General features: G+C 36.8%; 1 protein-coding gene across 1 annotated transcript in view; it reads right to left on the bottom strand.

Moving 5' to 3' along the window:
- Positions 1 to 2297: 2297 nt before the first annotated feature.
- The window catches only part of LOC126253419 (proliferation marker protein Ki-67-like), an 85398-nt gene continuing 73899 nt past the window's right edge, over positions 2298 to 13796 (bottom strand). Inside the window, exon 10 of the mRNA XM_049954743.1 lies at positions 2298 to 6384. Within this exon, the coding sequence (XP_049810700.1) occupies positions 6309 to 6384 (76 nt within the window). The 3' untranslated portion in view covers positions 2298 to 6308. The remainder of the gene's footprint in view (positions 6385 to 13796) is intronic.

Below are 13796 nucleotides of genomic sequence, written 5' to 3'. Positions count from 1 at the left end.
GCTCCTTTGTGGCCATACAGCAAGCACAACTTCGTGAGGTGGTGGGAGACTGGAAAGATAACGCACAGATTTGTTTTTGTACAAGGTTGGGACGATAATTAGTTTGTGAAGGCTTCAGTAAGACCCTAAGTCTATTTTGCGGGGGACTGCTCATCACTGAAGATGATGACCATAGAGGGCTAGGCTGTGTGGAAGGGACTTCTTGGTATGGAATGGGGGGCAGCTATGAAAGTGGAGGTATTGTTGGTGGTTAGTAGTTTCGATATGGACGGAGGTAATTGTGTAGCAATCCTTGAGGTGAAGGTCAACATCTAGGAAGGTGGCTTGTTGGGTTGAACATAACCGCGTGAAGCAAATGGAGAAGTTGTAGAAGTTCTGGTGGAATGTGGATAGGGTGTCCCCACCCTCCATCCATATTGCAATTATGTCATCAATAAACCTGAACCAGGTGAGGGGTTTAGGATTCTGGGTATTTATGAAGGACTTTCAGATGTCCTATGAAAAGGTTGGCATAAGACAGTGCCATGCAGGTGCCCGCAGCTGTGCTGTGGATTTGTTTGTAGGTAATGCCTTCAAAGGAGAAGTAATTGAGGGTGAGGATATAGTTGGTCATCATGACTAGGAATGAGGTAGTTGGTTCGAAATCTGTCAGGGGTTTGGAAAGGTAGTGTTTAACAGTAGTAAGGCCATGGACATTAGGGATGTTAATGTTGGTCTACAACAGCAGAGATTCTCTCAGTGGGGGCACTGTAACCAGCCACAATGGGACATCCTGGGTGGTTGGGTTTATGGATTTTAGGAAGCATGTAGAAGGTGAGGAGTGGTAGGGGTGCGTAGAGAGATGGACACCAGGGAGAGGTTCTGGGAAGTGCCTATGGATTTGAGTAGTAACTGGGGATCCTGCTGGATTGGGGTCAAGGTTTGTAGGTGGATGTATCTGAACTGACAAGAGTCCTTCTGCCAGATAATCCTTGTGGTTCAAAACAACAGTGGTGGAGCCTTTATTTGCAGGTAGTATTATAAGATCAGGATCAGTTTTAAGATAAGACTGCAGGGTTGTTTTTTTTTTTTTTTTTTGCAGATGTAAGGTTAGGTTGCATGTTTAGGGATTTGGGGAATGATGGTGAGGCAAGGTTCGAGATCAAGGAATTCTGGAAGATTAACATGGGGTGATTTCGGGGCAATGGGGTTGATCACATTTGGATGGAGGAATGAACTGAGTTAGGCAGGGCTCCACATTTGTCTTTGGTTGAGTCTGATTTGTAGGGTTGGTGGCAAAAAAGTGTATCCACTGTAGAGACTGGGACATCTTTAACAAGTCCTGCATGATTGAATCTGGAAGTGGGGCAAAAAGTGAGGCCTTTGGAAAGGACCGATATTTAGGTGGGGCTAAGGCTTCTGGGAGTAAGGTTCATGACTGTGTTTCAGGTCTGTTTAGATTCTAGATTGTGTGGTGGCAAGAGGAGTTTTGGAGGGTGGAATAAATGTAGTTAGTCTGCAAGAAATGGTTTGTTGGCTATGAAGGGATGTGGGGGAGGTTTGGAGGTGGTTGTAGAGGGAGCAGACAGCAGTACTCCAAGGTGGGAATAAGAAGCAGGGTGGAGAGCTTTTTGAGGTGGTGGTGTGTATGTTACTCTAGTTCCTGGAGGGCAAGAGTTTCAATGTGTTATGGGTTCCAGGAATTTGGGATTGCATAGCAGAAGGATTTTTTGGATGGAGAGAAGGTACTGCAAGGAGGTTTGGGCTTGGTTGATATGGTACTGCAGGACTGTTGAGGGGCTGAGGATTGGCACAATCTGAACAGGTGGAGGTCATTACGGAAGGAGGGATGGCAGCTGGAGATAGGTAATTTGATGGTAATCCCATTGTGGGGGATTACATGAGCCAAGCAACAACGCAGGAACAGTATGTGGGACTGGATTCTGGCTAGGGATGTCAGTATTATGTAAGTTCAGAAAACACACAAGATTTTGTTAGAATGTGACTTCAGCTCTTAAAAAATTTTTAAGACTACATAGTATTTTCTAAGGAAGCATTTGTTAGAATACTAGTAACATGCTACCAATGTAACCCCCACAAAATGTACATTTCTACAGCTACTGCAATATCACTGTCTATACACCAACTGCAGAATGATCAAATGTGTTGACCAATGAATTCTTGATTTGGTAACATGCTTATCTGCTCTGCCAGTTATTGAACAAATGGAACATGTTGCAATTAATGACTTGAGATTATTTAATAAAATTTATTTTTATGTAAATAAAACAGGGTGCCATGATATTGTAAACACACACTTAACAAGACAAATTTTAATGAATAAAATAACTATTACAAATTTTTATTTACACAATTTGTAAGCATTTTGAGATTGCACTACAAGTTACTAGTAGACACCAATCAAAAATATGAAGGGGTCAAAGAGACTGTCTTAAGCAACAATTTTTTCGAAATTGTTTTCATGCTATGACATTTTTAAAAATACCCTCATATCTTGTCAAAAAAGCTCAGTCTTTTTGCAACAGATGGCAGTGAAGTTTTGTACTTTGCCACCTGGTGATATTTTTAGAAGACAGACGTATCACAGCAAAATGGCAGCTAGCTCAGGAGCATCTGAACCTTGTTCACATGTTTAACAAATAGTTGCCAATGAGAGTAGTGGAAACTAATGTGGTCATTTTGATACTGACAGTGATGAATCCTGGCCTCCATTGAGCTACAGTTCCAGCTCAGATAACATTTCTGTATGTACTAGTATTTACTGGTAATCATTGTTTAGTGACATCGTTGTTCACACATTTGAATGCGTTTTTTGTGGTAGTGCGAAAATTTTATGGGCATACTTCAATGACTACTTAATGCTGTAATAATTGTTCTTTTTACAGCATGGAATAAGTACTGTGAACAAAGAATCATGTCACAAACCTAAATATTCAGGAAAAGCTAAACACTGAAGTATTTGTTTTTAAAGAGGGGGGGGGGCACAGTCAAATCTCAAATTGGTCAGTGGTGTGGGTTTTCAAAATAAGACTGTCCATGTAACCTCTTTCGGAAGTTCGTGTACCTGCTGCACCAAGTGCTACATAAAACTACATGGGAAAGAAGAAAATATTTTTTATTCCTTTTTGGATACAGAAAATTTTAACGCCCAGAATACTTACCTGCCAAGTTGCATAAATATGGTATCAAATGTGAAAGTTTGTTTTATAAAGGTAAATTGACTAGTATCTTATGAGTAATTTTATTTCATTCTATTTCATCTTTCTTTCATAGCTATTCCAAAAAGGATTACCCACAAAGTGTAATCTACAGTTCTTACATTTTTAAATAACTTGAAGATATATGGAATGAAAGGCATGATTTGCACAGAAGTTTTCTCAAGGGTTCTTGGGTTACATAACAGGCAAGAAGATTGAAGAATGTAATGTGTAAATTTTGATGGGTTTTACAGTTAAACAATAAATGTTCCCTACATCCAAACAGTTTATCTAGCATTTGACAAGTAAAAGTATGGAGAGATTGCAGTATCCACAACTGTGGATCAGAAAGGGTTATGTATTTCTATGGAGTGAGAAAGATAAAGGGGTTCAGATGAAGTTCGGAGCTGCTTGATGAAATACTTGAAGTTAACTAATCCTCTAACAAAACATTTCCACATAATCAGGTAACAGCAAGGAATAGAGAAAGAATTTGGCCTTTTGTGCTTTCGAAGTCTCTCTCATTGTTACCAAAAGATTTAAATCTGCCTAGCATTACTGTCCTGTGGCAGGTCACACTAGACTCCTTTGCAATTGTGACTGTCTGCAATGAAGTTGTGGCAGTAAAATACAATAAAAAAATTTAATTCTGACCAAAGTGCCAAATCTAAGACGTCTGGATAATCTTAAGGCAATCTCTAAACACACCTTACTCACATTCATAGATCTCATTCATTTCAGTGAAGCTATTCAACCAAAGTGTGGAGCACTGCTATTCTGACAAAGGAGCCCTTGTATCAGTGGATATCCACATTATGAGGAAAAGAAATGAAGGCTTGCTGAACCATATCCATTTCAGCTGCCAGTAGAAAGCCACTTCTGATTATGCAGGAAAAAAATTATGGTGTACTATCTCTCATGGCGTACATATCTGCAGCAAACTAACACTTCTTTCAGTCATCTATTGGAAATAATGTGAACAATTATGAGTTAGAGGAACTCTCTTGATGTAGCCAAGTCACTAAAATAATTTATTAATCTGAATGACCTTTGCACATATATAAATATGTAAAAATTATATACACTGGTCACTGTTTTTAGTGTGGTTCAAAATAATTCCTTACAAATTCATATTTTGCATTCTACATTCTTTTCTGGGAGATAAAGTAATAAGCCACTACTGACTACATCTTAAGTAAAATGATTCAATATAATTACAATGCATGAAGAGTCGAGTATTTTACTACACACCTGGTGAGGTAATAAACTATTATGTACAAAACCAAGAAGATTTCATTTTGTACTGAACATTTATAGCTGTCCAGGGAACATTGACTGTTGCTGTATATCAAAACTAGTTACATGTGGCTTAAGACTGTATCTCTCCGATCCCTTCATGTATATAGCTGTGCAAGCAACCAAGTTATTGTGTTTCAAATTTTCTCATAAAATTCCTTGTACCTATTTCCACATAAACACAAAATGTCTGCACTTTACTTTAAAATGATAGTGAAACTAATGTCTCACTGTGGCAATAAATACCTACAATATTTACACCCTTTTGGATTTTTAAATTTAACAATGCTATATGAAAACATACAACTACTTTTAAATTCTTGGAAGTAGTGCATCATTAATTCATTAACACCGATTTATGCCGGAGATACAAAACCAATACATTACAATGTTGTTATATAAAAAGACTTTGCACCATACAAGATTGTGTGATATACCCAACATCAAACTTAAGTACATACTTCAATGAAGTACAGTTTTAAATTGTGTGGTGTGTAAGGATCTTCTCGCCCATCCACATTTCTAAAAACACTGCATGTAATATGAAAATGGTATGCAATACTCTGCTCAATCTTCAATTAATATGTTCCCTTTATAAGTGATGATCTGCTGATAAAAGAAATCTAATATCTCTGGTTGACTGAAGAGTTTAAATTTCCCAAGAATGGCAAAACCTCTGCCAGGAAGCCAAATTTGGCTTAAATATTTGTTATGTATAATAATGAACCAGTGAAGGTAGATGAAACAAACATGGGAATAGGAGCTGGACACGTAGCATAGCATAAGCCAACTGTAATAGTTAAAATATCTGCCACTGAAAGTAGCAAAGTTAACACACAATTCTAAACAGAAAAATTTGGAAACATGGAGGAAATAAAAAATTAATAACAGTTAGTTTACACATGATTACAGTCATTACAAAATGTGAATAAACCAAAGTGGAAAGACAATTTAGTCTTTTATACAATGCTCTACATTATAGAAGAAATTGTGAATAAAACTGAAATACTACTTTTGAATTCTACAATGGTGTGCTTGTAGGACAGGTGACAATAACAGAACAGTCAGTTTAAATTAGATCTCCAAGACAGTGCCTATTAACAATGAGAGAATATGATTAAGAAGAAGAAACAGCTACAGTGTTTTTAAAAATAAGTGAAAATGGAAGTTCTTATTTCACTTTAAAATATTACAATTCTCTAAATCATCTCTGGTTCTTATACTTTAAAGTAATATTAAAAAACTTATTACAATTGAAGAACTACTATACAATATATAGTTTCGAAAAGGCTATATTCCATGACAAAATATTAGCTGTATTGGTGGGTATCTTCTCTCTAGCTCGCCTACATTCAGAACATGTAGTCTCCATTCAGTTCAAACTTCAACGCACTAAAGAAATATGTTTCGGGTGAGATCTTTTAACACTTAAAATGATATTCAAATCCAATAACTTTTCAAATAAAATTTGAAGTCAGCTGAAGTATGCTAGAGGTATTTAGCCTCGACTAATACTTAAAATGGATGACTATGGAGGGTTAATTACACACGACAGTCATTACAAGAGTACAATAATCCATGGGAAGTAAAAATAATACCAAATGGTCTAGGTCTTATTATTAAAACAAAAATTCCACAATACTAGCTACAACCTACTAATATATGTACAGTTTGTAATATAACTACATCTATTACACAGAAATAAACCTATTTCCGTATTTAAAATATAATCTGAATTGACAATTAAAAAAAAAAAAAACACCATAGAGGTTAGGTCACTCATGTATATTTGTACTGGAACAGAAGGCCAAAAGGTCACGTGCGACGATTTCTACGTTGTCTTGTTGCTCTAGGTGAGACAACTCTGGGTTCTGAAGAGACATCCAATAATCTGCAACACAACATGCGTACATGTCAGTAATGTGAAATTTCTTTTAAAAATACGAATTTTAACATCCACACATACAAAAAATAACCAATGTTGTCACTGTAATAAATCAAATATCTTAAGACCGAAAACACCACGCACTCAACAATTACTGCCAAATTATTTATCAGATGTTCTTAAATTATTAATCAGTTAATTACCTAAGTCGCAATATGTCTGACAGCACAAAACCTATATCACTGAATTTAGGCACATACCTACTGTCAACTGCTGAGATAGATCAATGTAGTTCATTAATTAATATCCTTCAACTAAAACTTGCAATAAAATAATGATGAATTTCAAAATTAATAATTTAGTCATTATTTTGATACCAATTACTTCATGCATTTATTTCACACCAACTATCAAAACTAATAACTTTAAGGTCCTTAAATACCATTTACAGTGGAACCTCGCATAGCAAGCGCATGTCATTCCGGACTCTCACTCTTAGTGCAAAATACTCGTTAAGTGAAACAATTTATCCCATATAAATTAATGTAAAATACAACAATGCATTCCATGCAAAAAAGCCCTAAACGTTTTCTCTTATTGATGCCATTTATTCAAAGAAAATTATACATACAGTATTATGTACTTTATTATTCACGATACGTAAGTAACTCTTTCTTACTAGGGAGCTACCTATAGTTACTTGTTTCTACCGATGCTTCAACACTTGACAAAATTGCAACACAGCAGTATAGTCATATGAATTTGTTCCACGTGTCACCACTACTTTATTGGTATGATGATTTTCAATGAACGAAGCAACAGAGACCCATGCTTTCAGCAATTTTATTGAGCCAGAAGATTCCTGCTTTGCCGTTACTGTCTCCTCCTCAGAACTCTTCTCCACAACATCCTGCTGTGAGACATACTGCAACTCCGTAAGTTGTTCTGTGGTCATTTCTTGGCTGAGATCTTCTACAAGCTCATTGATATTGTTATCTCTCAGACCCGTGCTCTTGGCCAAAGACACACAATCTCCTACAGGCTCCACAAGTGCTGACTCAAATGCCTGTCACATTCGACAACTCACTCCAGGCAAAGCATCTTCCATGCAGAAGTGAGAGTTCTCTTGCTAACCCTTTCCCTTGCCTTTGCAAACATTTTAATGCAGATATTTAAGTGATATTTACAAAACTCTCCAAGAGAGATTGATTGGTAGCTTCAGTCAACTCAAAGCAATGCTCGAGAATAAATGAGTGGTGTTTGGAGGCAGAAATTGGATCTTGATAAATTTATTTTGTCTACAAATTTATTTACGACTGCTTCCGCCATTTTGCAGTAGATGGCATTAGTGGAAAGTAGTGGTACAAGTCATAGGTCATACAGTAAGTTTAGGCATTTGAGAACATAATGCAAACAAAATATTAGTTGATTTTTGATTGCATCTTAAAGTTATTCTCGACTGAATATGTCAACTTACAAGCCCAATTCTAGTCATCTGCCGGAGGCTTTAATTTTCTGCTTTGGTATGAAGAAATCTGTGGCTGAGGCTCCCAAGAAGCTGGGTAAGACCTATGATGAGACACCTGTTAGTGACAGAACTTTGCAGAAAATGGTTTCCATTCTTCAAGAACGGCGATTTTGACATTTAAGATCGGCATGGTTGTGAAAGAGAGGGAGCTTTCAATGCTACTGCAACTGATGGGAACAATCACAGGAGATCGTTATCGAAAGCAATTGATGTGTTTGAGCCGAGCACTGAAAGACAAACGACCACAATACAATGATAAGACATGAAAAGATGATTTTGCAGCATGATAGTGCATAGCCCCATATCGAAAATCCCATCAAAATGTACTTGGAAACGTCGGAAATGGGAAGTTCTACCCCACCTGCTCTATTCTCCAGATATTCCTCCCTCTGACTGCCACCTTACTCAATCTATGACACGACCTACCTAACTAGCACTTGCAGTCATATGAACAAGTGCAAAATTGGATCGATTCATGACCCCCTTCAAAAGATCCCTAGTTTATACACTGCGGGATTAGTATACTGCCCTTAAGCTGGGAGAAAGCACTGCCCAGCGATTGCCAATACTTTGAATCTTAAAATTTTTGTTGCTTTGCTGCACCTCACAATGCTGTGGATACCAGTTTTTCTGAACTTCTTGAACCACCCACAGCTTCCCTTAAACACTTCTTTGGCTGCTGTTGATTCTGGTGTCTTTGTAACAAGGTCGGCAAAACTTATTCTCACCTTCTCCTAAATGATGTTCTTGTTAATAGTGTCACCTTGAAATTGCTTTTATTTATCCATACAAGGAGCAACCTTTCGACATCGTCCAGAATATAAAACCACTGCTTAGATACTCTTGTCACTCCCTTTGAAGCATCTACCTCCTTATCTTGTCCTTGTTCTTGGGTATAGTGTTAATAGTTTATGTAGACCGATTGCACATGTGTGCTTAATCAGCAAAACACCGCATCTGCATTTTTCAATGATCTTATGTTTCACTTCTAAGGTAATTTTCATTCTCTTATGGTCATCATCTTGTGGCTTTCTCTCCAAGGACATTTCTATGAAGGTTATTAGAATTTTCCCTGTACTAGAAAGGATTTTCTAAGAGGAAGTTTAGAAACATTGCCATATATTAAGGGCTGTAACTGTGTGAACATCTCATATTTCAAAATTATGATACCATGGTCATCAATTTCCATCAATGTGGAGTTACTGGAATAAATTCAAACATTCCAACTTCAGAAGTGTAGAAGTTTAAGCTGTGCCAATAACTGGATTTTGCAAAGCCTGTAACTCTTAATAATTGGCACCAGGTGCCAGCAACTGGCATTTTGCACTGATTAGCTTTCAGAGTGAAATTCATTTTAATCTTTATAAGAATGGGAAATAAATGTATCTGTATAAACAGCAACTTCAAATGATAACTGTAACCAGTAAATGGCACAGTGCCAACAACTAGAAAATTGTGTGCCAATAACTGGAAAATTATTAACCAATAATAGGCAATGATTTTAACATTTTTCTGCATCTTTTTCTTCATTACATAACTGAATGAAATAAGGGTCCTAGGTGAAAAGATTCGTACAGTGAAGAAAGCATTCAGAAAGCACTCCAAGATGAAAAGTAAGACATCTCAGTCAAAGCAGTGTCCAGAATGTATGGGATTCCCAGATCAAGAGTAATAAATAAATATACCAAAACATCCCATGGGCTAGTGCCTATCCTGAGCACAGAGGAGGAATTTTTTTTAAATTTATTTTTTTCATTTTTTCTAGCAAGTTTCATTCCTTCTCCTGAGAGAAGGCAGGCTGTTTTAAGGCTTATCTCAGTGCCCGTCATCAGCCAGAGGTTTACATCTTTATTTTATTTATTGTACATAACTCATATTTTTGAATACATGGTATACATAATATTGTTTTTTTTGGTTCATTAACATATAAATAAGTGATTGATAACATTATAAATTAAAATAATTGAAATATAAGTAAAAATAGGTAAGGGATGTATCATTGAGTAATGGTTTACATTGTTACATCTTTTCTGGTGGATCTTCCTATGCGCTCGGAAGGGATTCCCATGGCGAAACCAAGATAGTCAGGCAAGTGTGCGAGTATTTCTTCATAACAATAAATTTCCTAATCCTTTTAAGGACCCTGGTAACAAATGGTATTCTGTCATTTTAAAACAGCATCCAGAAGTTTCTGAAAGAACACCTGAGGGTGTAACTGCCGCAAGTGCTTGTGTTAGTGAACACGACATGAGAGGATAGTTTACGTCCACAGAAGACGTCCTTAAGTAGGAAAATATATATGATGTACTGTCATGTCTGAGCCGTGTTTCCAATGACAATGAAACTAATTTTATTGCCCGAAGATATTGTACTTGCATGTACCGGCTGTAAAAAAGCTACTCTCACTATCATGTGCACATTCTCACCAGATGGAAAGATGTACCCTCCAATGATAATTTACCCTTATCAGAGAATTCCTACCAATGTTATCAGCAAGGTTCCTGAAAAATGGAGTATCAGGAGAAGCAACAATGGATGGATGAAATCTGAAGTTTTCTTCGAATTCTCAGCTAACATTTTTCATCCATACCTCCAAGAAAATAACATCCAACGACCAGTAATTTTGTTTGCTGATGGGTATAAAACCCATTTAACCTACCACTTGAGCAAGCTGTGTGAAGAGCTTAAAATTATTCTGACATCTTTGTATCCCAATTCTACACAAATATTACAGCCTGCTGAAATTGCTGCCTTCAGACTTCTCGAAAGTGAACTGAAGAATGCTGCTTTCACATGGCAAACAAACAACGGTGAAAAATCTATAACTAAAGAGAACTTTGCATCAATCTTTAAAGAAATGCTTGAGAAAATGAACCTTGAAAACACAAATAAAAATGGTTTTAGAGCTACCAGTTTGTACCACTGAAACCCCAATAATATTGATTTCTCAAAGTGCTTGGGTAGGAATGTTTCTAACCACAATAATATTAGCAGCAATAGCAGAAAATCAGAAATCCTGCCTCTTCCATACAACACTATTGTTCGAGTTGTTGGAAAAGAGAAAATAAATGATTTGAGACTATGCAGAAGGTGATAAAAAATGCTCATGGAGAAGATTTCTTTCTTCTATATCGGCTATGGGAATGATATCAAAATGAAAACCAACAGGAACACAAAGTTACTGAAATCACACCAGATGCCATCATGTCCCTTTCTGATGATGATCTGAACTTTTCAAATCCACAACATGCTGCGAGTGAAGAAGCTAGGCAGAGTTCATCATGAGACAAGTCTACACCTATACTAAATAAAACACCAACCAAATGTATAAACAAAGTACTTCTGTGGCCAGAAACACCAAAAAGGAATGGAAAGCATCAAGTGGAACGAGTTCTGTTGGTTTTAACCTCAAGAAAGTGGAATGAACTGCACAAGGAAATGGTAAAAATAAAGGACGCCATGAAACAGAGAGAAAAACGAAAGCAGGGAAGAGAAGAATGTAAAAGAAAGCTACTGAACAAATTAAGAAAAAGAAGAACAAAGAGACATACCAACATTCCGACACAGCTGACACCCCAAGCTAAGCATTCAGAGATTGAGAACACTCCAACTTCTACAAGTGTTTGCATGAAGAATAAAAGCGTTTCGTGGAATTTGCTTCAAATGAACAAGAAGTGTTTCTTCCAAGAAGGGGTATGAATGTAACAGCTGTAAAAAAACTTTTCCACTCCACAGGTATCCCCAGTGGGCATCAAATGCACATCCCAGATGATTCAAATGATGACTTTTTAATGCCATAATTGTTACATGATAGTGTCAATACTGATGATGAAAGTGATTTCTCTGAATCAGTAGAATAAATTCTTCTGCTTGCATCACACAAAGGCCTATGCAGAGCAGTTCTTCAGGAATAGCACTCACACAAAGAAAATGACTGAGAACAAACTCAATTTGGTGTTTCTGTAATTCATAGTTTTATTTGTACAGAGTGTTATGTGATTTTACTGAATTATTAAACTGATTCTTAATTTTTACCTTCAAATGCAGTATCGACTATTAGGAACAGCTTATGATAGCTAGTTGCGGGTAGTAGTAGTAGTAACAATAATAATAATAATAATAATAATAATAATAATAATTAAGATCAATATAAATTGGGGGAGACAATGACTGGTATAATGTGGATGCCAACTACTGGAAAATTGTGACAATAACTGGTAAAATGTTACATATTTTTAAGTAATTTATTTCATATGGAAAAAATTATAAAACTTTTGTAGTTGTATAATGTTACTTTAGATTCTAGAATGATTTGTGTTAGAATTATACTTCAAGCAAGGTAAGTGTTGAGGATATATACCGTATTTACTCGAATCTAAGCCGCACCTCAAAAATTACACTCGAAATAAAGGGAAAAAAAAATTTCCCGAATCTAAGCCGCACCTGAAATTTGATACTCTAAATTCAAGGGGAGAGAAAAGTTTTAGGCCGCACCTCCAAATCTAAACAAAGTTGGTCCATTGTAATATGAGAGACAATTTAGGTCGAATGAATGACTATACACCTACAGTAGTTTGGTTCGAGTCTTAAGCTTAGCTGTTAAGCTTTACCAGGTAGCCATTGCTATGCGTCAGGCACTCCGTCCGTATTTATACGGATACCCTTCCTTTTTCACGTGCTTCGTCTGGTTTGAATCTACTGCTTATTTTGCTTTGATCGCATAAGTGCCGTTTTCTTTGTTATAGGTGTTTACGTTACTCTAAGCTGAAAATGCATTACTGTACTGTGTCATGCATTGTTTGTCGCATTCTGATAGTGTGTGTTTACGGCTTGTCGCCGCTCGCGGCATGGCTTGCTTTTGTGCGCGCTACCGTCACTTACAATAAAAAAAAAAAGAGAGGAATCATTTCATCAGCGGAACAATGGCAAGAGACTGCTATTTGTTGTTACTTACACGGCTGCTTTCTTTGATAATGATTAACAAGAACCAAATAGTAGACTGCGTATGATAGAACATGTTCTGAACGAGAGTTAGGCAAAAATTTTTCTCCGTTTGAAAATCTTTGCGGCCGCTTCTTTAGTACATCAAATTCTGCATAGAAATTAGTCAATGGTTCAAATGGCTCTGAGCACTATGGGACTCAACTGCTATGGTCATTAGTCCCAGAAATTAGTCATCTTAGATTTAAAAATCTAGTCAGTTGCCGTGCTTCATTTCTGACTGCATCACTATTAGGCATAAGAATAATACGAATATAAACATGACACGATACGTATATTCTTCCTAGTTTGCTGTTGTCTCACTCTAGTTTCGTAGTTTATTAGGCAGACAGGATTTAAATGAGATAGCAGGAAACACGAATGAATACATGGCAAAATGTTTATATTCGTATTATTCCTATAGTGAAGAGAATACTGTATGTGATTCACATTTCATCATCAGGTTCCTATTAGCAACCATCTCTTCTCACAGGTAGGAAAAAATTCAGAACGTAGAGTTGGCCATATTGACAAACATCCCAAACAGTCTTGCCAGTCGGATTTTCGTAGTACATTGAAATTCTGCTACATTCGAAGATTAACAACACGGAATTTGTATTTACTTCGTTGGATAATGTACGAAAATGTATTGGTTGAGACTAGGGGCGGAGAAAAAAGCACGTCTTCTACCTTTTTTTAAATTTATTTACTGACGCAGAGGTTTTGGCGCCAGTATTTATCTTTGTGCCTACGAAGCATGCCTGTGTAGCGCTACATATATTCGACGGCAGAAGTTAGTTGTGGCGGCACCTACCAACATTTTTCAGAACTTCCACTTGCTTTCCACTCGATTGTAAGCCGCAGGCGGTTTTTTGGATTACAAAAACCGGAAAAAAGTGCGGCTTAGATT

The sequence above is a fragment of the Schistocerca nitens genome, chromosome 4 (genome assembly GCF_023898315.1).
Source record: "Schistocerca nitens isolate TAMUIC-IGC-003100 chromosome 4, iqSchNite1.1, whole genome shotgun sequence".
Lineage (NCBI taxonomy): Eukaryota > Metazoa > Arthropoda > Insecta > Orthoptera > Acrididae > Schistocerca > Schistocerca nitens.
Note: the sequence above shows the minus strand (reverse complement) of the source record. Positions and strands in the feature narration are given on the sequence as shown.